The following is a 25405-nucleotide window of genomic DNA, read 5'->3' as shown; positions in this document are numbered from 1 at the left end:
CTGAAGCATCTAGTGCTGGCCACTTTCTCAGCAGGATATTGGACTGGATGGACCACATATCTGATCCAGTATGGTGATTCTTATGTTCCTATGAATGGAAAAAGAGATGGGGAGAGAGGAAAAGAAGCTCAGATTTGGAGACAAAGCAGTAGCCATCATAACCATCCAGGTTGGGATTACCAATTTCTGATACAACGGGAGAGTCCCCAGTTTTCTATTTTTGATGTAGAAACAAAGTTTGTGCACTGTCATGCACCCTGCTTCTGCCATGTGAGAGGCAGCAGCACATGTCCTGTATACAAGGGTAATATTAAGATAGTGACAGACAGTAGAAAAATGTATTAAATGAGAGGGACAGATACAAACACCTATGTGTAACAGGGTAGTCTGCCCCTTTAAGGGTGTCTGGAGGCGTGGGACCAACCTGCCCTGTTCAATTATCAGACACAGTGCTGGAAGGGTAAGAGCTCCCTATAAAGGGATGAGAAAGCTCAGTTGGAGGCCTGGAGAGTGTTGTGTATTAGTCCTTCCCAGATGGGGGAGATAGATCAGTGACCTACATGTGGTGGAGAACACAGGTTGGTGAAGCTGGGTTCAGAAGATGGTGCAGTGATTACAGGACCTTGCTACCTGTTGGTTGTGCTCAGAGACTAATTCTGTGGAGACAATTATTGACTGGTGGTTCTGGACCCATTCTTGTAGATCCTGCCTGTGGGAGCCCAACGTTGGGTAAAGTGGTTTTGGCCATCATCCAGGGAGAGATCTGAGCAGAGTGGAAGTGTCCCATGGGGGAGAGCAAGAATGGGAGCTTGGGGGAAGCTCTCAAGGGGTCAGAATCCTAGCTAGCCCTAGACGTAAGGTTTCAGAAGAGTTCAGCTCCACAGTGTTGGAGAATTTCTGTTGAGGGGGAGAAGTCCTGGTGGTATGTTACTGATCCAGCAAACCTGGGCATATCAAGAGAGATTGCCTAGTAATAAAGTGCAATTATGCAGGGTGCTATTTCAGCCAAGGGGTGGGAGCGGGGGAGGAAGGTCACTGCCGCCTAACAATTCCTCCATTAAGTAACATGTAAGGAATCCATTAAAGGGACACACAAAGCAGGTCAGAGCACAGAAAAAGGAGTTCTTCCAATGAAGTCTGTAAGGGGCACCCCTATTAACCTCCAATTTCATAATTCAGACAAATTGATGCCATCACAGGATGAGAGACAACCAATTTCAAGGCTTGTGTGAGGAGGAGAGGGAGGTGGACAGTTCATGGCTTTGCAGGGAGGACCCCAATCAAACATCCTCCTGTGGAGGGATCCCCAAGTTTATGGCTTTTCAGAACTCCTCTGTATGGAGAGGTATTTTCGTGGCTGTGTAGGGGGACCCTGCTCCCATATGCTCTTCATGGGGAGGGATTGCAGAGCTCAGGGCATTGCAGAGCACCCCAGTTCAATGCATTCACTGGGAGGGGTCCCCAGTTTTCTGGCTCTGAGGGGATACCCAAGCCAATGCATTTCATGTCTCGCAAGCGAGGGGCTTTGCTGGCATAAGGAGGGCTCCGCACCAGCAACCGCGGGGGTTCGGAGCCAGCCGAGCGTGGGGGTGACTCTCGACCAGGTGCAAGCTCAGCGCCTTCCCTAGCAATACCCCGTGAGGGGCGAGGGTGGTCCCTTACCCTGGGCGCTCGCTGAGTGGGATGAGGGAACGCAGGCGCACTGGAGAACCCACGGGCGGCAAGAGAAGCGCGTGCGGTCGGTGTCTCCATGGCAACCACGGCCGGGGACCTGAGCTCGCGGCCAGGGCAGCGCTCGGGAACCCCCATGGCAACGGCCGCAGGTAGCCGCCACGGGGAGGGGGCTGCCGCCTGGGCCCCCGGACTCTGACCCCCCCCCCCAGCCCGGGGAGCCCCAGGCATTCAGAGCGCCGGGGACGCCCCCGCGTTTTGTGGGCGACCCCGGCGTGTAGGGTGCACACGCGGGCAGGGCCGCCCAGGGGATTCAGGGGGCCTGGGGCAAAGCAATTTCAGGGGCCCCTGCCATAAAAAAAAGTTGCAATACCATAGAATACTATATTCTCCTGGGGGCCCCTGTGGGGCCTGGGGCAAATTGCCCCACTTCCCCCCCCCCCTCTGGGCGACCCTGCGCGGGGGGGGGATATTCTCCATGGTGTCTCTGGGCTGATCAGATCTGCCGGCCCCCATTCCGTGCTGGGGGAGAGACTGGCCATGTGGGGCAAGGCTTGGAAGGAACTTAGCCCAGAGCCCCATTCTGCCAGCACCACTTACTAGTGGGTATAATGGAGGTGTCTCGATGCACGCTCGGCTGGATCGGGCCCCTAACCCGTGAGGCGTGCTTTGCTGTGCCTGATTTTAAAAAGCTTATTTGAAACTAAAACCTGTGAGGAATATAGTTAATGTCTGAAATATCCACTTGTAATTGCCTAGTAAGCGTTGCTTGTTTGCCAAACAGGTGTAGGGGTGTGTGTGTGTGTGTGTGTGTGTGTGTAAAAGGGGATTTTTGTTTTTTAATATTAGGCTATTTTTCCCCCGTAGTGTGACATCAGAGTTATCAGTGAGAGCACCTAGAATACAGTGTGATTTTTGTGAAATGACAGCTCACAGCTCTGAAGGTAACTTTATTGCTAGAAAAGTTATACCATAAGTTATTATTTAATTTGTGTTGAAATTCTACACTGCTGCATATTGACACACATTATTTATTATTTAAGGAAATATCAATATAAGATACAGGCCTTTGAGAATATAGTTCTAATTTAAAAGTAGATTAAAGATGATCAAGTATATTGCAACAGTGAAATCTCTCTCGGTTTTGCTTAGTAAAAAATTCAGTACTCACAGATGTGGGCTTATTATTTTGCCATGGAGGAACATAGGGGCATGTCTACACGGCAGCTGGGAGCAGGCAGACAGACTTGTGCTAGTCAGGCTTGAGCTATTGCACTAAAAATATCAGTGTGGAACTTGTGGCTTGGGCTCTCAAGAACTCCCGACCCCCTGGATCTGAGCTAGGGTGGCTAGCCTGCGTCTCCACCCGGGCCATCCACGCTGCTATTTTTACATGCTAGTTCAAGCCCAACTAGCATGAGTTTGTCTACCTGGGCTAGGAGGGTAGCTTCCAGCTGCAGTGTAGACATACCCTATACGTAGAATCCTAAAGTAAACATTATGGGAATATTCTGTCAAGCATCCAAGATTTGTTCAGTGCAGTAGAGCAGAGGAGTGGTTCCTGATTCTATGGGCTTGTCTGCATCTGCCCCGTGTGAGTTAGGGCCTTGTCTTCAAGGTCTGACGCACAGCTTTTAACAGACCAAAGTGTTAACTTATGTAAAAACTCCAAACTGCCTTGTCTTCACTACGGTTTTACTTCGAGGTAGGAACCCATCTTTTTTCCCCCCAGTGAAGACAAGGACCTGTGTGGAGTGCTAGGGAAGTGTATGAATACATATGTACATATGCAGGGACAAAATATAACCCTAAACTGGATGAGGGATGCTTAAGTGGTTGTTTAGTCTTTCATCTGTATTACTCTGTCATTTGTCTGATTTTGAATATTGATTAAAAGTGCAAAGTCTAGAGTCTTTCTACCAAGGTGGTATTTTTTTTGTTTTTCCCCCCAAGTTAGCAAGATTGATTCCATCTCCAATCAGAACTGCTGACTGTTGAACCTCAGCCCAAAGGGGCAGAATTGCTCTATTGGTTATTTGTCAAAAGAGTTGCCATTGTTTTTACTTGTTATTTTAAAAATTCACATCTCAAGCTCACTACAGGTAGGATTGAAATAATGTATATCAGCAGGGGGAATCATTTTGAGGAATTTTGATTTCACTCTCCGAGTATCTGCCTCTCAGGCCTGGTCTATACTACAAAGTTAGGTTGACATAAGTCGCCTTGCGTCAACCTAGTTTTGCATGAGTCTACATTCAAATTTGTTTCCTGCTGATACAGCTATGCAGTAACACCATCTCCCCAAATGGCATTGAGCCATGGTCAATGTACTGTGGTGATGGAGTGCAGTGTAGACACAGTCTGTTCTATATTGACCCTAACAGTCCTCTAGCAGCTGTCCCACAATGCCTGAAACTCACTGCTTTGGTCAGTAGCGTGAACTCTGCTGCCCACGGGTCACAGAGGTCCGAAGCTACCCATCCACCCTCACTAAAAACCACATGTTTTTGAAATGCCTTTTCCTGATTGCCCAGCTTGTGGACATACCATGCACATTGTTGTGTGCAACTGCCAAACCGACCATGCCGGTTACATGCTCCAGACATACTCCTGCGTGGAATAGACAAAGAGGTATCAGATCTCCTTGGCCTGTGGGGAAAAGAGACTGTGCAGGCATGGAACAGCCATAAAAACCTGACAGATTACATGGGGGATGCAGGTGAAGGGGTACGACAGGAATCAGCAGCAATGACGTGTGAAAGCTAAGGAACTGCAGGAGGCACACCAGAAGGCCAGGGGGCCCAACAGTTGATCTAGTGCTGAGCTGCGGACCTGCTGCTGTTACAATGAGCTGCATGCCATACTTGCTGAGGAGCCTGAGAGACAGATCCCTGCTGTGAACAGTGAGGAGGAGGATGTGGGGGCATGCACTCAGGGGTGTCCAACTATGCTGCGAGCCAGGACCTGTTTGAGGCTCCACCACCGTCTAGTCAGCCCCGTCAGCAGAGCTCGGGCGAGTAGGGAAAGGAACCTTGGGTAAATGTGTGAATGCAGTTCCCATTACAGTGATTAAATGTACAGATGGTGCCTGACCCAGTGCATCAGGAAGCAGGTATTGACTTTACATTAATTTACTCATAGAAGAGGTAGCGGTACATCAAACAGAGGTAGAGTTATATGGTTTTCATTTCCTTGTAGAGTCAGGCAAGGGAGGCCATGCAGAGCAGTTTGTTTATGTACACAAGGATGTCCCTTGAACCCTCCAGAGAGTTCTCAATGACACTTTCATACTCCGCAATCCTGTCCCAAAGCTTTCTAGGGATTGCTGTCTTATTTCTTCCTCTGTGGTAGGACACTTTCCCACGCCAGTCCGCAATGACTTCGGCAGGCACCATAGCAGTACATAGGCTAGCAGCATATGGGTCCAAGTGGCTTTGGGATGTCCGCAGCAGCTGTGCTCTCTGTTCCTTTGTTACCCTCAGAAGCAAGAGACCAGCTAAAATCACCACTGCCTGTGGAAAACAGTGCCAGTACTCAGTACCATTGCCCTACAATTCTCTCCTCATTTACCCCGTGCCCCTGCTGGGCCATACTCACCATGGCTGGAACTGGAGAGCCGTGCTGTGCACAAGCATTCTGGAGCTGAAGTGTCAATAAGCATGTCTTGTTTAAAACTTTAGGAGAGGAAAGGAAGGGAGTTCTGAAACTTAACTTTCACTTTATAAATACAACGATACCACTCTGAATTTTTTCTGTGTCTTCTGTGGTTGTGGCCTGGAGGGGTCCCCCTCCACACCTGTTGAAAGCCTGACCTGGATAAGGAGGAAAAAGAAGATGACTCAGGAGAATATGGAAAAGAAGAATATGTTCTCAAGACAGTGCCGCTTCGGACTGTGAGCTGAGGGGCTGGTGGGTGAATATTTCCGACAGCACGGAGAAAGGCCCAGGCGTCCCAGCAGTCAATGGAGAACTCCATGTTAGCACCTCCCTAGGCCCCCAACTTTCCATGTGGCATCTATGGCTCCCACTCCATGCTAGAAAACAGTAAGAACAACTTAACATAAACTGACCCGGTTGCTGTTTGCTGGTTTGTGTAGGCAAAATTGACTGAAATGGACATGAACTTTCTTTCCCCTTGTAAGTTCTGTTAATTTATTTCAGAATTTTTTATTGTGTTTGTTTTTTAATTGCACATAGGTTTTTTGCACTAGTTTCAGGATGCAATCAAATTCTATTTTGGGGGCATTTTTATTACTTCACAACATATGCTACAGAATGTCTAGAACTACTGAAAGCACCCACTACTTGTTATTGTACAGGACGACAGAACTCATAGGATCAGTGACAAACATAGTGTAATAATTATAAACTTACAGCTAGCACTGCATATTAATAGGTGCATTAACAGACAGTGTTACATTCATAAATGTACATCAACCACCACACAGTACCTTGCAGCCCCCAAAACTTCAGGACCAGGTAGGGAGCACAGTCCACGACACCACATTACAGTACTGTGGCTAACTGTTAAAGGTCTCTTTCAAGGCCTCCTTCAGCTGCATAGCTCCATGTTGAGCTCTTCTAATAGCTCTTGTGTCTGGCTGTTCAGATTCAGCAGACAGCCACTCCACCTCCACCCTTGTGGCAACTTTTCCCCCTTTGCCTCACAGATATTATGCAGGATATGACTGGCAGCTACAACCATTTGCAGTGTTTTTCTTACTGAGATCCAGTCATGACAGTAAACACGGCCAGATTCCCCTCAATCTAACACAAGCACATTCAACTGTCATTCTGCACCTGCTGAGCTGGTAGTTGAACCTTTCGTTGGTGCTGTTGAGATGGCTGGCTTCATAAGCAAGCAGTAGGCTGGGATCACTATTGCCATTTCAGCATCGGCAGTGCTAATCTGCTGGTCAGGAAAGAAAGTTCTTGTCTGCAGCTTTCTGAACAGTCCTCTGTTCTTAAAGATGTAAGCGTCGTGCATCTTCCCTGACCAACCAGTACTGATATGGGGAAGTGTCTCCAGTGAGCCCCCAATGCTTGTATTACCATAGAAAAGCCTTTTCGTTGATGTAGTCTGTGGCAAGGTGGGCTGGTGCCAAAATAGGGATATACCTGCCATCTATCACCCCACAACTGTTCATGAACTGCACTGATGCAAATCCATCCACTATGTCTTGCACATTACCAAGAGTCCAGTCCTGCGTAGCATGACACTTGCATGGCAGCTGCCCCCACGGTGGATTTTCCAGCTCCAAAATAATTTCCCACTGACTGGTAGCAGTCAATTTAGTGTTACAAATTTCCACAGTGCGATCACCACTCACTTCTCAACTGTCCATGCAGCTCTAATTCTGGTGTCTCTGTGCTGGAGGGCTGGGGATTCAGCATACAGATCAAGGAGTGTGGCCTTTCACATCAGAAAATTCTGCAGCCAAGCCTTGTCTTCCCAAATCTAAAGTCTATAGCGTGCTTTGACTTACTGCTGTCTCTTAATTTCGTAGGGGCCCAGATTCTATATGATGGGCACGTTAGAAATGCATAAAACTGTCTACTAAATTGCTTTTATTTTTAAGCTGTCATGTCAACTCGTCTAAGTCTCCATAAACAGTATTTGCAAGCCTGCCAAGAGTCGAGCCAGCTAGAAAACCCTTTCATAGCCCACATGCTTGAAGAAGCTGAGAAAGCAGATATAACGTAAGGAAATAATAAATAGCATATTTTAAATACTTCTGAAAGCTTTGGACAGCGTAACAGAACCAGGAATGGAATGATGAAAAAGGACAGTTCTCTGGTTTAAACACACATCACTTTTTTTGGGTATAGATTTTATTGCAGGAGTTCTGGTTTAATTCAAGTTGACAACAGCTTGGCAAAAGTCTGTAGCTGCATATTCCTTCCAGGCAGAAAACTCAAAAAGTACAAAACATATAGGGCAGTAGTTTCCAAACTACGCAAGCTCTCGTCAACAGATACGTGAGAAAAATCCTGTAATGGTGGACAACGCATTTTATTTAGTACAGAGGTTCTCAAACTGGAGCATGCCCTGGAGGAATGTTCGTTTGGGGGGAGAGGGAGGTGTGAGCGGCGACGCCAGGCAGCTCAGGCTAGCCCCAACTGGCAGGGCTCGGGGAGGGAGTGTCATCTTCACTGCCTGTCTCACCTTGGGCCAGCCCTAGGCAGCAGGTCTTGGGCGGTGGAGAGCGCCACCTCCACCCTGACTCATCTCAGCATGCCACCCAAATTTGAGCTGAGCCCCACCCTTTGAGTTACAATTTTTGGATGTGCCCCCCCCCAACCCAGACAGGCCTGGCGTCGCCACTCACCCCTCAGAACGTTTCTTTGCACCCCACAGTTTGAAAACCTTTAGAAGCTGCCACAAGTACTCCTGTTCTTTATTCAAGGTAGAGTGACCGGTTAATACCTCTGCAGTCATAGGATAAAAAGAAGGGGTTAGTGGGTTACAGATTGTTGTAATAAGCCATAAATCCACTGTCTCTGGTCAGCCCATGATTTTTGGTATCTAGCAGAGTAATGAATTTAAGCTCCCAGGCTCATCTTTTGAAAGTAGGTTTCATTTGAGGATGAGGACCGATATGTCAGATATAGATCACTTTGTGAAAAGTGTTCACCCAGAGGTGATAGGGTGTTTTTGTCCTTTATCATTTTTCTAAGTGAGTTCTTTCGAGAGCATAGTGATTGCCTGGTTTCACATAATTGTTATTTGGACATTTAGTGCACTGGATGACATATACCACATGTTGTGATAGGCATGTATAGGACCCATGGATCTTGAAAGGTATGTTGATCATTGCAGACGTATCTCTACTGCCACAGGTTTTGCATCTGTTGTTCTGGCAGGGTCTGATGCTGCTTTGAGTTGGTGTATCCTGATCTGCGGAGATCTTGCTTCTGACGATGAGCTTGGAGAGGTTGTGGGGTAGTTTGAAGGCCAGAAGTGGAGGTTCAGGAAAGATTTCTTTCAGGTTGGGGGGGTCCTGATTGAGTCTGGGTTGTGGTTGTTTGATGGCACTGTGTATAGGTTCCAGTGTAGGGTGCTGGCTATAGATGACAGATTTCTTTGTGTGTTTGGGGTGGTCTGAGGAAAGATGATGTAGAGAAAATGGAAAGAGAGCTGCTTTCTTCTGTGCTCAATTATTGAGGATGGGGTAGAGTAAAACAAAGGAAAAAGGAGAGACTGAACCTTCCAGAATAATCTCCTGAATCATTTTGTTGCTAAAATTCTAAGTGGGTTCTTGTGGCAGTATAGTGTATCAGGCAGTCAAAATGGACAATTATGAATTACAGCTAGTATAGCATTGTTCTCCATGGATTTTTTTGATCCAGATTTCACAATCCTGATAAATATACTAGTGGGGGGGAAGCACTATTGCATCTCCATTCCATGATACATATAGAACTAATACTTTGTATAGTGTTTCTTTCTCCTGCCATCCTTATGTTTTAAAGTATTTCTACATTACAACAGATTGACAAAAGGGATCACATTAAAAATAGCTGGAAATAACCGCTTGGTGCCAGTACAGAAAGTTACAGATGAGGATTTTCGAATGCTTGCCTGCATCTTAAGCAATAACACATTTGTTACAGGTATGTCGTCTCATTACTTCATATCTCTTTATAAATTGGAAACAAGAAACAGTTCTTTCTTCTTACCTTTCATGTGGAGATCAATTAGTTATTAATAAGTGTTGTTAGTCTTATTTATTTCTGTATTCTTTGCCTTTCAGGGCTGGACCTTAGATATAATGTATTAACTGATGTTGGAGCAGAGCATGCTGCAAAATTCCTTCAGGTAGTTTTCTCTGGGCCAAAATATTTGATTTTTTCCTCAAGTTTGTGGTTTCATTGGCCATGATAACATTTATGTGCAATATATTGGTGACAGTATGTGTTGTTTTGGAAAAATTCGAGAAATCTTGGCTTTGCATATCCAGATCCATCAATTTATAATATCAGATTGCATTCATCATAAACTTTTTGCAGTTGTTTCAATATATGTGGTTTTTACAGTACAGTCTGCAAAAGAGGCATTTGTGTAGCATTTTGGTAGTATATTGTGCATGACAAAATTAACGGAAATGCACAAAAACATAATGTATATCCTTAGTATGTATGGAAACTTAAAAACATAGACTTCTAGTGCCCGCCAGAAGCAAGCTATATACAGGAATCCCTGTAGTCTGCAACTCCACATCTATGGAGTTAGCTCATTGCTTCAGAATCATGCTCCGAAACTAAACTTTCATTTTAAAATGAAAATTTATGCTTCTAGCTCTAATAGTTGTGTAGAAAATCTTGAAAATGTGATCAGTGTAAACCAGTGCAGTATTGCTTTCTTGAGCCTGCTGACAGCCTGAAACAGTACCTCTGAGGCAATATACTATTGCAGTCTTTTCCCGGGGCTTTGAACTGAAACCTAAGGATGACAATTTAAATATCAACAGTATTAACTTTTTTATTGATGATCATTTTAGTAGCATTTTAGCACTGGTATCCCCCAGTCCCAAGCTGCCTCCCATACCTCCCTAATTATCTAAACAAATACTTCCCCACTTGCCTAAACCTCCGATTTGCCCCTTGTCATCTTCTGTGATGAGGTTATTTGTTGTAGGTGCAAAAACCTTCGGCATGTTGAAAACTGAATATGCAAATGTAACAGTTTGAAGCTGGGCCATTAGTTTTGGTTAATCACTGCTGTGTTCATTTTTGTGTTGTTTTTAAATGTTGGTGCTCAATATATTAATTATGGAGAAAACAGTTTCTAAACAAAATGTCTTTCAAACCCGTGTGAGGCATCAGCTCTTTAAAATGAGAAAATGCTCTGTAAAATATATTTCTGAGTTTGGAGTTGGTTTCCTGTTTGTGTACTGTAGGAAAACTCAACCCTGCACTACCTCAATCTGATGTTTAATGATATTTGCACCAATGGAGCAGAATTGATAGCAAAAGCATTGCATGTAAGTATTAATCGATATACTATAGTAATTTTGACAACAGCATCTGATTTGATATTGTATCTTCTGATGGACATCAGCATCAAAGTAAATCTGAAAACCCCCTTTTCTTTCCTTATATCCAGTATTTGTTGTAACAAAGAGATTGCTTTGTCTTCTCAAGACAGACTGTATCTTGCTACTTTTAGATCATCTTTCAGAAGAAGAGAAAACTGCCCTCTGCAGCCATTGATATTTATTGATTTCAACTATAAAATAGCTGGATATCTTTGTGAAAATCATGAAAATGAAAAATAAAACAAAATGTCATGTATTTCATCAAAATTTGATGGGACAAAATTTCACACAATTCCATACATAGCCAAGTATTTTTTTTTAATTTTCCATTATGTTCTGAAACTTGCTATCAGATGCCTTTTATATGCCTATTTTTGTCTTTGTTTTTAAATTTTCCTTTTTTATGGTGACATTATTTGCCTTGACATCAGTTTGTCTAGGACATCACTGTATAATCTCACATATCAGCATTATAAAATGTGTTTTTTATAATTTCATATTTAAATTGCTCATAATAGATTTTTCAGCACAATTTCTGTTACAGTGGCACTGAGGAATTAAAAAATGAAAATGATTGTGTATACACTACAGCTAGGGCCTCATCCTGCAAATGCTTAGGGCCTGATCCAATGCCCACTGAAGTCAATGGGAATATTTTCCTTGACTTCAGTGGACTTTGGATCAAGCCCTTAGTTTGCCAAAAAAGAGGCCAATCATGCAAAGATCTGTGCACAAGCTTAACTGTCTGCACTTTGATTACTCATGTGATAAAGGCAGATGAAAGACCTGCAAACTTATAGTTTTCTAAATTAAAAAATTCAGCTATTAGCTAATATGTGAAATTACAGACATTATAATAAAATATAATGATGAATGGATTTAACTCTATTTTGAAGCAGTTTAGACACAAATATCAGTCTGGAATTCTTTAATATACATATGAAAATTGGTAGATTATAGTGGAAGCACAGATACCCATAAATAATTCAGAGCCCTCCCACCCTTTCAGATCCTTATGCTCTTGGTAGACTTTACTCAGGCAGCTAGTCCCAGTGAAAAGATAGGCAGCTACTTAGTTACTGTTAGCAATTGGCTGTATTCCTTACAGAAGATGACATTTTGTCTTTATGCCACAATTAAAAAATCTGTAGTAAAATGTATAATATCACAGCTTAGATCATTTCAGGGAAATCCTTTTAAATTTTCTTGCCTAGAGGAATGAAACGCTCCTACACCTGAGAATGACTGGCAACAAAATTGAAAACAAAGGTGGGATGTACTTTGCTTCAATGCTGCAAATTAATTCGACCTTAGAGAAGTTAGATCTTGGAGACTGTGATCTGGTGAGTAAAGTAAAATTATCAACTTAAACTGCAAACTAATAGCCTTTCAAGTGTATTATAAATAGGGAGACCAGATAGCAACTGTGAAAAAACGGGACAGGTGGTGGGGTGTAATAGGCGCCTGTATAAGAAAAAGTCCCCGCAAATGAGACTGTCCCTTTAAAAACGGGACATCAGGTCACCCTAATTATAAAGGTCCTGTGGTTAAATTAGTGGAAGATGCCATCTGTTGCCATTTGTTTTGTATACTGTGATATCTTCAACTATCACAAAATATCCTGTTGCAACTAGCAAGATGCACTTGGAAGGGCCTGTAGCATAGTGTGTTTATAGGAGTATGTGATGTAGTACAGCATAACCTCTAACTGTCAGTTCCTTTACTCCCAAAGAGCCATTAGAGGAGTTTGACTGTTGTTCTGTTGTGACGTTCCCCACTTGTGTTATCTGGACCGGTGATCTGCTAGGTCTCTCCAATCCTAGACTCTGGGAGCCAGCCTTACTCTGCTCTGCTGTGAGAACCCCCCACTCCTGGGCTGTTCACGCACAGCCTCTGGCATGTAAGCTGCCCCTTGGATTGTGCAACCGAATGACACTAGCCAATATCTCCGGTCCCAGACACAACCCTAGGAACCTCTGTCTTTCAGTGTCCAGTTATGCCCGCTGGATGCTGCAAGCTTGTTTGAGTTTGTCAATTTAACAAAGAAATTGATATGTACCAGGTTTGTTATCCCAAGGAGAGTCTCTGACACACTTCAAACCAAATGCACTGCTTCAGGTAGAATAAACAGATTTATTAACTACAAAGATACATTTTAAGTGATTATAAATCAAAGCACAACAAGTCAGATTTGGTCAAATGTAATAAAAGCAAAACACATTCTAAGCTGATCTTAACACTTTCAATGCCCTTACAAACTTAGATGCTTCTCACCACAGGCTGGCTGGTTGTTCTTCAGCCAGGCTCTCCCCTTTGATCGGCGCTTCAGTCGCTTGGTGTGGTGTCTGTAGATGTAGGTGGAAGAGAGAGAGAGAGCATGGCAAACGTCTCTCCCTTTTATCATGCCCTTTCTTCCCTCTTGGCTTTGCCCCCCACTCCTCCTTCAGAGTCAGGTGAGCATTACCTCATCGCAGTCCCAAACTGGCCAAAGGAAGGGGGGTGACTCACTCCAGAGTCCAACAGATCCTTTTGTTGCTGCCTAGGCCAGTGTCCTTTGTTCCTGTGAGGCTGGGCTGGGTTTGTCCCATACCTGCCCTGATGAAGTGTGAACTGCCTCTCTGCTCTTGGAGAGTTTTTGCCTGGGGTTATTTTAAGCCATGAGGATACATTTTTCAGCCTCATAACTACATACATGAAATTATAACCTATAACATTACTATAACATAACTGTAACAACAATGCTCAGTGTATCATGAGCCTTCTGAAGACACGCAACATGACACACTTTGCTTTGGATACCACACAATCATTTTACAAGGGTGAACCTGGGGATGCTGGATGTTTCCCTGTGGTACAGAGTGTCAGAACTGTAGTCTCTAATATTTTGAGAGATTCAGTTTGTGTTATATATGTCATATCATCCAGAGCTCATGTAATTCATGTAAGAAAGAGATTCCTTATTCCCTAAGGGCTCTTTTCATTCTAAAGTAGCTTCTGCAGGGGTATAAAGCGTTGAAAGGTGCACTCCCTTTCAAGTTTCAGAGTAGCAGCCGTGTTAGTCTGTATCCGCAAAAAGAAGAACAGGAGTACTTGTGGCACCTTAGAGACTAACAAAGGTGCCACAAGTACTCCTGTTCTTCTTTTTCCCTTTCAAGAAGTGCTCTTCTCTCATTATTAGCTACATTGTGTCAAAAGCACTATTGTGTGGATGCGCATGGATGCCACCAGCTTCCCCTAGATGGAGTCACAGACTACCCAGTCTAGTTGTCAGGCCATCCGTATACGTCAGTGGGTTCTTCCCTGGAGAACAGGGCTGCTAATATAAGTAATGAAAGTTTCTAGTGGAGGGTACTGTCTGAGTGAAGAAACCTATGGAGAATGAGGTTTCATTTTAAGTTTAAGTTTTAGGGGGGGAGGGATAGCTCAGTGGTTTGAGCATTGCCCTGCTAAACCCAGGGTTGTGAGTTCAATCCTTGAGGAGGCCACTTGGGGATCTGGGGCAAAATCAGTACTTGGTCCTGCTAGTGAAGGCAGGGGGCTGGACTCAATGACCTTTCAAGGTCCCTTCCAGTTCTAGGAGATGGGATATCTCCATTAATTTTTAATATTTCTGGTGCTCCCAAACTGGAAGGTGAAAATGCCTTTAAAAATTAAAGATATTACAAGCATGTATACTGGGAAGATATAGTCACCACAGATAAACACAGCTCTTAGAAGCTTTGGATAATTGTACTTCTATGCTTGAGTGAAATCAGTTTAAGGGAGAATCTCCTGCTTTGCTATGTGATTATAAAAACAGTAGCATAACCAGCTAGTCAAAAGACAGTGTTCCTTTGACAGTTCAACGTGTTACAGATGTATGACTGAGGGGAAAGGAATAAAAAATCAGAACTGGAATCTATAGTAGAACCTCACTAGTTTGACTTCACTGATTCACATACTTCATAATTTTCATGTGATGCATATCCACTTAATATGAAGAAAATTAATAGAAGTGTGTTAGCTTTAGTGAGTTCTCATCTACCCTGCTCCTCACCCTTGGCTTGGGGAGCCGTGCACACCACAATCCCCACCTTACCGCAGGGAACTCTACCCTCCAAAACCCTAACCAGAGAGGCCAACCCACCTCAATTCCAGCCTTATTTTAGTGACCTCCTACCCATCCTATTCTTGTCCTAAGAGTTATACCTTCCACAACGCCTACCCTAACCCAAGCCGGGGAGCCCCACTCTCTACAGCCCTAACCTTAGCCCGGAGAGGCCTGTTCACTTGAACACTAACCCTGGACCAAGGAGCCCAGTCCTAACACTAGCCTAGGGAGCCCTACCCAGCCCTATCCTCAGCCTGTCCTCTGGAGCCCTACCTGCCAGAACCCTACCCCTAGCCTCAGGAGTCCTATGCTCTTAACCACTAAACTTAGCTAGGAACCCTACACTCCACAATGCTAACCCTAGTGCAGCTAGAGCCACTGACCTGAAAGCTAACCTTTGCGCCACATCCCTAATACTAGCCCATTTTAGACATACGCACCTGAACACTAACTCTTGCTCTGGGAAGCCTACCCTCCACAGTCATAGTCCTAGCTGAAGAAGGCTTACCCACCTGAACCCTAACCTGGAGAACCATACCCACCTGAACCCAAACCCTACTCACCTGAACCCTAACCCTCACCTGGAGAGCCCTGCCCTCCACAACCCTAACCTTAGCCCAGAGAGCACTCCCCTCCATAACCCTTACCCTAGCTCAGTGAAGCCCACCTACCTGAACCCTAACCTTAGCCCTGATAGCCCTGTGTTCCACAACCCTATCCCGAACCCGGGGAGCTCTGCCCCCTATACCCATGGTATTACTAACAGTTTTACCCCATACATTACGAAAAATTCTTCCCCTCATTTATCAGATTCTGTTTATTTTCAGCAGGTCTCATAGTAATTCATGTCAAATTATTTGAGTTCCATTCTCTTAACATCCTTTGCCTGCTGGTATTTTCAGGAAATGTTTGTATGTATTACAATACTGCAGAGGCAGATGACCACTGAATATCTCCAACACACATGGAGCTAAAAATAATAGTATTTCTAACTCATGTCAATTTGATATTTATGATCTTCTAAAAATACATCCTGTAAGGAGGCATGGTATCTTTGGTATGTTGCTTTATTTATATATTGAACAGGTTTCTCTAAAAAGTTTATCTGTTTTTGTTTTCAGGGTACACAAAGTCTAATAGCAATAGCAACAGTTATGAGCCATAACAAAGCAATGAAAGCACTAAACCTAAACCGTCCTATACTGTACAGCCAAGAGGTATGTATATATATATACTGTAGGGTCAGTTCGATTAAACAGATATACGCTTACAGAGAAGCAATACTGATACTTTTATGGAGGCCTATAGTGATCTTGGACTGTATGTCTCTCTGGGGCTTCTTTATATGCTTGTCTGAGAGCTGCCAGGGTTGTTTTTTAAGTCTTTCTGCCCAAAGAAGAGAGAACACCAAGAAAAAAGACTGTAGACAGACTCAGGGGCCAAGATTTTCATACCTCCTTGCCTAGGGTTATGCTCCTGAATCATAATTTAGGCACATGAAGAAACAGCCTTCTTTTCAAAGTGCTCAGTTCTTAACCTCAATAGAAGCAGTTGGATGATTAGCCCTTATTTAGGGGTTGTCTAAATGGAAATTGCAGAGTAAGAGTGGCTTTTTTTGTTTAGCTTAAACTCTTTCCTAAGTGACATAAACAGAACCAAAGAAATGTCACTCTTAAAATGAGGTAAGTGTCCATTTGGCAGTTCTGACAGTATAACTACATCAGTTTAAATTCACACCTTGGCTTTTATTGAAAAAACTTCCCTGTGTAGACAAGATCGTAGGTGCCTAATCATGGATTTAGGAGCCTAATTTTAGGCTCCTGCTTTTGAAAAAATCTGGATCAGAATAAACACCACGCTATACTAAGGGCCCAATCCAACACCCAGTGAAGATTATGGGAGTCTTCCCATTTGTTACCCTTCTCTGGTCTGTAGGCTTCTCCATTGTGTCTACCTGACTGAAGCCCCATATAAATTATTGTCTTAACCAAAGGTGATAACTTTGAAACCAATTCGCTGCCTCTTATAGAGGCAGGATATATGTTTTTTCTATAGTTAATCCCTCTTTCAAAGACTTCTGCTCTTCATAAAATAATTGTTGATACCTATTTCTGTTGCACCATTGACGTCAATAGGAATTGGATCAAGTCCTAAAACATTGTGTCATGGAAACTTGGAAAAGAAATGATCAAGGTAGATGAGAGAACTAGTAGTTGTTAGAGTATTGACTTGCCTGAGATTTACACTACAGGGGTATACAGTTCTGTAAATCTGCAGCCACATTTTGGTAACTTTCACTATTTTCCCAGTGATCACAATAAGAAATTGTTTCCTGATTTTTTGTATATCAAGTTGTAATACATCAGAAGGAAGATGAGTTAAGGCCAAATTCTGCTCTTTGACATCTACCATTGACTGCAGGGAAGGTTGTACTTGTTCTCGGGGCCAAACACCAAAGAGTGGTGTTTGACCCTAAAAACTGATCTGACGTTAAAATTATAGTTTAACTGAGATTTTATTTTTAGGAAGAGACCACAGTTCACACAGCTCTAATGATGAAAAATAACTCGTGTCTTATGGAACTGCATTTGTGCAAACATGAAATGAAGAACTTTGGTGTGGAGCGACTGTGTGATGCATTGTATGAAAACCGCAGCCTGCGATATCTTGACCTCAGTTGGTAAAAGATTCACCCTCTGTTTTTGTTTAAATTACACAAACGTAGAGTATATTGTTGCTGGTAAAAACTGTGCACAATGCAATATCACTGTAGCAGGCAGGAGGGGTATTATATGGTATTGCTACTGTTCCCTCCAGAAAAAATGTGATTTTTCTAGGTGAGATGGAGAGATGAGGTGGAAGCCATAGTTGGAGGGAGTGCAACAGTATTAAGGGATTAGGGTGACCAGACGTCCCGATTTTATCGGGACCGTCCCGATATTTCCTTGTTTGTCCCGCGTCCCGACCGACATGCGGTCGGGACAACCGGACAAACAAGGAAATGCCCCGGAGCCTAGAGCCCGGAAGTGCTCGCACCCCCCCCCCCCCCCGCCCTGACTCCGCCCCCTCCTCCCCCGATTGGCTCCCTCCCCGAATCCCTGCCTCTTCCCCGGGCTCACCATTCCCCCTCCCTCCGCAAGCGCTGGAGGAGGCCCGGGAGACGCAGGGGAAGCGCGGGGCCGGGGTGAGTAAGAGTCCGGCCTGGCCCCGAGCAGGCAGGACTCAGTTGGGTGGTAGGGCGAGGAGGGGGGCGGCCCGCGGGGCCAGGCGGCGGCTGTTCTCACCCCCCCGGGCAGCGGGACTCGGGAGCAGCCGCTGCTGCAGCTCCCACTGCCGCGGGGGAGGAATCGGCCATGGCGCTCCGCGGCTGCGGCTCTGGCGCCCCCGAACCCCCCGAGCCGGGGCCTGCTGCGGGGCCCAGCAGCGCGCACGCTGCGCCCAGCCCCTGGCCAGTCGCGTCTGGGCTGCTGCCCAGCTGGTGCTATCCCGTGGCGGCCCCGGGGCGGAGGCATCGGCCGCCCAGCCCCGTTCGTTCCCCTGCGGGACCCGAGCGGGACGGGGGGGGCTGGGGCCTGCTGCCCCCGCCCCGGGGCCGCCGCGGGATAGCACCAGCTGGGCAGCAGCCCAGACGCGACTGGCCAGGGGCTGGGCCCAGCGTGTGCGCTGCTGGGCCCCGCAGCAGGCCCCGGCTCGGGGGGTTCGGAGGCGCCAGAGCCGCGGAGCGCCATGGCCGCTTCCTCCCCCGCGGCAGTGGGAGCTACAGCAGCGGCTGCTCCCGAGTCCCGCTGCCCGGGGAGGAGAACAGCCGCCGCCTGGCCCCGCGGGCCGCCCCCCTCCTCGCCCTACCACCCGACTGAGTCCTGCCTGCTCGGGACCAGGCCGGGCTCTCACTCACCCCGGCCCCGCGCTTCCCCTGAGTCTCCCGGGCCTCCCTCCAGCGCTTGCGGAGGAAGGTTTTTTTTTTTTTGGCCCCGCCCCCCGCCACGCCCCCCCCCACGTCACCCCCCCCCCACGTCCCAATATTTGTCTTTGGTGATCTGGTCACCCTATAAGGGATAAACTAGTATTTAGCCATAGCCTTAGCTGTGAGGGTGGTGGAGACATGCCACCACAGAAGGAGCACCAGAAAACATTCTGCCTCAGGGAGGAGCAATTAACAACACCCCTTTAAGGGGTACAGCATCCTCTACCCTCCCCAGCCTGACTGGTCAACTCTGCTATGACTCTGGCCACAGAAGGAGGGAAAGAAAGGTCTCCCTCTCTCCTCTCCCCTGCTGCTTAAGGGCTATGCCATAGTCTAATCCTAAATTTACAAGCTTCAACCTAAGTGGTCAGCTATATCTGATTAAATCATTTTCCTGCCTTGCAGGGGCCTCAGGCCTGAGTGCATTTCAGTCCCTTCTTCTTTTCTACCCATTGTCATGCAATAGTTTAGTCTCCTGAGAGCTTTAATACTTTCGTCTAATTCTGGTTGTTGGGCCTGGTGTGGGGGTAGGGTAGCTGGGTGGTGTTGGTGGCCTGTAATATAGAGGATGTTCGACTATAGATAATCTGATGGTCCCTTGTGGCCTTAAATTCTGTAGTACTATACACTTGAGTGAAGAAAGAGCACTTACTCTACAGTACATACTAATCAGACAGTGTGTGAAATTATGCCACTCTACAGATGTAAAAAATCAAAATTGGAAAAATACAAGACAAGACATTTAGGACCTGATCTGGTTATCCAGCAACTATTGGAAGTGCTAGAATGGGTTCTAAAAATCCCCTTAATCTATTAGCGTGTGTTAATAGTTGCCAGTTGGAGTAAAAATCTGGTTGGAGTATATGTATTGTACATCGCTTCAACAGCTGTACATTTCAGAACAGTTTATTCAGCAGCCTCTGAGGCATTTTTTGCCTAGGAAGTAATATTGCAGGTTTCACAATAGTATCCCCCTTTAAAAAAAACATTTCTCTTTCAGTAATAAAATAACTCGTGATGGTGTGAAATTTTTGGGAGAACTGCTGAAACGGAACCAAACTCTGGAAATCCTAGATCTTAATTCAAACAGGATAGAAGATGATGGAGCCATCTATCTGAGTGAAGCTCTGGCTTTGTACAACAGGACTCTTCAAGCGTTAGTATAGATAAAACTCCCCAAAAGAGATTGCAGGTGTAACTAGTGGAAAATCGGAAAACGTGACACAGCAGTATATGAGTTGGTACATCATTTTTTTACGCTAGTCAGCCAAACTGCAAAGTCAAACAGTTTCCAAAATCACATGGATGGGGACAGCTGGGGTCACTGATGATGACAGTCCCTGGCTTCACCTGGACTCGGGCAGAACCAGTGAAATACCAGTCCGAGGAATGCTCCCCACTCAGCAAAGCAAACCTGAGTGTCTGGACTGGCTGGGTTGAACTGCTGGGTCAATCTGTGGGAGGGAAGTCACATGGACTGTCCGCTCTTGGGAGGAGGGATGCTAGAAACAAGAAAGGCTAGGGGCAGAGGGAAGAGAGGGAGAAAACATGAAGATGCTCCCTTCCCACCAGTGACAAAGCCCTAGCAGTTTCCCTACCCAGCTTCTGACCCCTAAATTTGATCATCCCCCTGGCAAAAGGAGGCCAAACTCTTTACCACCTCAGTGACTAAACCCTGGAACACTACTGCTGCCAAGCACTTCCCTTCACGGCAAAAGTGCCAAACTCTCTCCTCCCTCCACCAGGCACAATTCCAAACTGCTAAATTTTCTGGTTTACCCTTCCTATGGTCAATTCTACTAAAAGCCCTTTAAACTTTTTTCCATTTTATTTGCCCCCCACCCCCTTGGTTTAAGTTATTTGTTGTTATAGAACAGTAGTTTCTGTTGGAAATGTTTTTACTGCTTGTTCTCATACTTTTGATATTTTAGCAAGTTCTTTTCCCCTTATGGATGAATCTAAAATTAATTTGATAGTATTTTCCTCTGTATTATATTTGTTCACAGTTCACTTCTCGAGTCACTCTAATGAACATTTGGCGGTCAGATCTGGTTCTCGCTTCTTTTTAGTATCTTGACTGTCTAGGCCCTTTCCTGCAAAAGGATTTGCAAACAAAAATCCTAATTGCTGCACAGAGTGCTGTTTAAGTCACTGTGACACACTGCAAGAATAGGGGTGTGTGTGTGTTGTTTCAGATCTTAACAAGGATTTTCTTGAAGCCTTTTTTTAGTTTATTTCAGGTTCACCAGGAGATTGTCTAATCTCTCCTACAGGATATATTTTGTGTCTTGCAGAAAACCATACCTTTGCCTGGATGTAAGCACTGATCATAGCTGTTGCCTGAAGCCATTAGTTTTGGGGAGTAAAGATCAAAGAGTCTGCTAGGTGCCTCTGAAAAACTTTCAGGTTCACCAATACAAAAATACCTCTCCCAGCTCCAGGATCAAAGTTTAACTTGGCTAGAAGCCAGGGCCATGCTTCAAAACAGACTAAATATGAGAGCTGGCCACCAAGCATAGAATCACCTGCTTTGAAGAAATGAATTGTCTAAGTCTTTGCCACCCAAATCAAGGAAGTGCCTTGAGGAATATTAGAATTATATAGGACTTAATAACAGATTTGAGCTATAAAAATCATTTTTGTTGCTGATTTGTTCCAAATACCATACTTATGAGGTAGGAATCAAATGGCTTGGAATGTACATATATAATTTGTTTTTGTTTTATTTCTTCTGTTTACTAGGTTAGCAGTAGTGAGCAACAATATAAGTGGAAAAGGACTTGTTGCTCTTTCGGATTCAATGAAAACAAACATGGTGCTTTCCTACATTTATATTTGGGGAAACAAATTTGATGAGGCCACCTGTGTCGTAAGTGTTTTCTTTAGCACTGACTTTTTCCACACCTTATCTTCGTTTTATATAACTAGTATACTCACTACAACTATTTGTAAAACTGATGTGCAGTTCATTATATTTTATTGTAAAATTATGGTAGTTGTGGCATTGTCTTCTCATACCAAGCAATTACGGGACAGTAAAAATATACAAGTGATTAAAATGCCATTTTTCAGAGTAACAGCCGTGTTAGTCTGTATCCGCAAAAAGAAGAACAGGAGTACTTGTGGCACCTTAGAGACTAACAAATTTATTAGAGCATAAGCTTTCGTGGACTACAGACGAAGAAGTGGGCTGTAGTCCACGAAAGCTTATGCTCTAATAAATTTGTTAGTCTCTAAGGTGCCACAAGTACTCCTGTTCTTCTAAAATGCCATTGAGTGCTGACCCCGTCTGCATCATCTTCTACTGTTCTGCTTTGGACGTTCTAAGCCTCTGACAGGTAGAGCATGTTAGAAGAATGTTAAATTCAAATCCTTTGCATTTGTTCATTTCAGGCATTTTCAGACTTAATTAAAACTGGCCGCTTGAAACCAAATTGTACAGACGTGGACCCGTATGAAGTGGATGGGCATGTATATCTTGCAGAACTCTCTCATGGCCTTAAAAGGCATTACTATTGGACACCAAGTTATGGGGAGGTTGATAACAAAGATGCTAATGCCAGTCTTGCAATAGGAGCAGTTGCAGAACATTTGTGAACAAGGTAACAACTTGATGCATTTATATCTATCAGCTTGAGGGTTTTTCTGGCTTATTTCTTTGTAAATCAAAATGATAGTATGTAGTTTCTTGAGGAAGTTATTTTGGAGTGTGCCAATATACATTTGAAAAGTACTAGACATAAAACTAACTCAAACTGAGTCCAACATGAGTTTTTTTAACAAAGTAGTATATGTTGTTGCTGTAGGTAGTGGTTCCCAACCTATTTAGCATTGTGGGCCCCATATGCAGCTCTCTCTGTGTTATGTGGGCCGCATCCACACAATATACATACTACTTGTATAGCCCTGAGGATGTCACATGGGCCCCAGCTGTGTGCTGATTGAGTTGCAAGTTGAAGCTTGCTAAATGATGCCCAGACTATGATTAAAGAACTCTTATGATGAAACTTCATGGGTTTAATTGCTGTCATTTTTTATATAAGGAGACACAATGGTCTCTGTTACAGACTATTGTCTCTAGCTTCTGTCTTCTTTCTGTGCCCAGTCACTTAGTCAATATGATCCACCCTCCCACAGAGTAACAGTGGAAGAGCAACCAACTATGACAGCAGTATTTTGCACTGATATCTTCCACAGGTACAGCACAAAGTTGTGTGTGTGTGTGTGGGGGGGGGGGTTAAGTGACAGATTATACTGCCCTTAAATAGAGTGTACATTGGCAAGAAAATCAGGCTTCTAAAATAAAGCAAAATTGTCAAGTAGCTACAGCAATGCACTTAGAAAGCAACTATGTAAGTATTATTGTTTGTTTGACTCTCAGTGCCACAACGTTGCTATCCTAGCGCTATGGGACTACTTAGGGCCCCACTGTATCAGGCAGAAATATCCAAGAGGGTATTGATACTGATTGTGTGTGTGCACAAAGTTAGCCTTAGCCCTGGAAGTGGAGAGAGAGAGAGAGAGAGATTGGGTTTTTGTACCTGTTTAGATACCATACAGATCAGAATCACTGTAATGACTTAGGCCAGTGGTTGATCTGCTCCAGTATCCTTTCTTGCAGTGTCTATGAGAAAGATGCGTATTGGCTCATAACGGACAGTTATGGAATATCCTGCTTCCAGATAGAGTTTCTTCTTACTGTTAAATATCAGGGGGTAGCCATGTTAGTCTGTAGCCACAAAAACAATGAGGAGTGCGGTGGCACCTTAAAGATTAATGGATTTATTTGGGCATAAGTTTTTATGGGTTAAAAACCCCACTTCTGGGTTTTTTACCCATGAAAGCTTATGCCCAAATAAATCCATTAATCTTTAAGGTGCCACCGGACCCCTCGTTGTTTTCCTACGGTTAGGTAGGCCTGGTCTACACTACAGTTAGGTTGACATAAGGCAGCTTATGTCAACCTAATTATGTCAGTGTCTACACTACAGCCTTGCCCCTGCCAATGTTAAGTGTCCTACTACACTGACATAATAACGCCACCTCCATGAAAGATGTAGGGCTTATATCAGTGTAGTTAGGGTGATGCAGTGTCTGTTACTTACATGGGCTGTTGGCTGTCTTGTCAAGTTGATGGCATGAGCCATGAAATTGACAAGAAAGTTGGATAGCTAGAACCCAGCTGCCCCCATTCCCTGGGATAGCTGGCCATCTGGACCCTCCTCCCAGCCAGGAGCTGGAGCGAGAAGCTGGGAGGGCAGCCAGGCTCCCAGCAGGGAGCTGCCAGCAATGTTGAGAGACTGGGCTCCCCACACTGCCCCTCTTAGGTCAGTGGAAGCGCTCCTGCTGTGCCAGCAACCCAAGCAGGATAGTGTGGACATGCACCACCACAGTAATTACCGTGGTGGCTGTAAGTAGACCTAATATAGGTCAACTTAAGTTTCTAGTGTAGACATACCCTTAGTGGTAGGTTTATTTGAGAAGTATGATAGTATGTTTATATTCTTTGTCAAAATCTTAGATCATCCTCCCCTTTTGCTGCACATTTATGTTCAAACTACTTTCACTGATTAAATTAACAACTTATGCATTGTTAATTTACTATTAATGCTAATGATGGATAATTTTATTCATAAAAGTAATGTAAGCTTAAAATAGGCTGTGATAAGTAACCATGACTCTGCGAAAAGCAATGTTTTAATTTTAATTGGTTTGAGAGCAACAACATCAAAAACAAAATGTGAAAGGATAAATGGCATCCATTTTGAAAATAAGTGATGTGTATTTTCAAAGAACACCTTCACTGCACCCTATTATTTATTTTAACAGTAAGAGCCTTGGCCTGTGACAGCATTCTGTTCTATTGACATTATCACCAAAGATTGTCCACATCTCTAACACCACTAATTCCTTCATACTTTTTATGAGAGAGTGCTATAAGATATTTACTTCTAAATCTATTACAGTACTTATTTCAGCAGGTTCCTTCAAATTAAAATAGCCAAAATAACAAATTCTGTCCGAGGACTAAGTTAGCTTGTATACTTCTGAATTAAAAAATTACTATAGGCAAGAAACTACTACTTTATTCCTGTGAATAAATTGTAATAGCTAAAATGCTACATAGTTCTCATCTTTGGAGCTCCAAGCACTTTACAAGGGGAAACTGAGGCACTGGGACAAGATACGATTTGCCCAAAGTCACCCAGCAAGTCAGTGGCAGTGCTTTAGTCAACAGGCTCTACTGTCTCCATAAAAAAAAAAAATATATATATATACAAGTGATTAAAAAAAAAAATTAAGATAACCTTTGTAGAAGACATTCACTGCAAAGTAATTTATATCTGCTTTAAAACTTGGGGGTAAACTTGCATTGTTTTGCAGACTGCTTTGAATCTTTCACTGCTCAAAAATAATTATAGTAAGTAGTATTTAGAACAAAGTTTTTGTTCCTTTACACCCAAAATATTACCTTGTAGCAAGGGACTTGGGTGTTTTCTTCTGTTGGAAGGAAAATGTAATGAATGATGCTGTTCCCAAATAACCCTTATACAGCTGTATACGGTGTTAACGGCTGTCTTGAAGTCCTTTATGATACTAGCATAGTGCGTTGTGATGGTGGTTATGTTAGACTGTCTCCCG

At 44.2% G+C, this 25405-nt stretch overlaps 1 protein-coding gene across 4 annotated transcripts; it reads left to right on the top strand.

Annotated features, from left to right (window-relative positions):
• Positions 1 to 1683: 1683 nt before the first annotated feature.
• Positions 1684 to 22775, top strand: LRRC34 (leucine rich repeat containing 34). 4 transcript variants are annotated; one of them, XM_054039994.1, is made up of 12 exons: positions 1684 to 1823; positions 2539 to 2615; positions 7251 to 7371; positions 9164 to 9285; positions 9426 to 9490; positions 10572 to 10655; positions 11924 to 12052; positions 15921 to 16016; positions 17325 to 17479; positions 19764 to 19919; positions 21506 to 21632; positions 22157 to 22775. In XM_054039994.1, the coding sequence occupies exons 1-12, from the start codon at positions 1684 to 1686 to the stop codon at positions 22358 to 22360; spliced, it is 1476 nt and encodes a 491-aa protein (XP_053895969.1). In that variant the 3' UTR covers positions 22361 to 22775. The 4 variants fall into 4 exon arrangements, with proteins under 4 accessions (XP_053895969.1, XP_053895971.1, XP_053895972.1 ...); XM_054039996.1 differs by lacking the exon at positions 19764 to 19919; XM_054039998.1 differs by lacking the exons at positions 1684 to 1823; positions 2539 to 2615 and adding an exon at positions 5625 to 5715.
• The last annotated feature ends 2630 nt before the right edge of the window (positions 22776 to 25405 follow it).

The sequence above is a fragment of the Malaclemys terrapin genome, chromosome 9 (genome assembly GCF_027887155.1).
Source record: "Malaclemys terrapin pileata isolate rMalTer1 chromosome 9, rMalTer1.hap1, whole genome shotgun sequence".
NCBI lineage: Eukaryota > Metazoa > Chordata > Testudines > Emydidae > Malaclemys > Malaclemys terrapin.
This window is presented reverse-complemented; position numbering and strand designations above follow the sequence as displayed.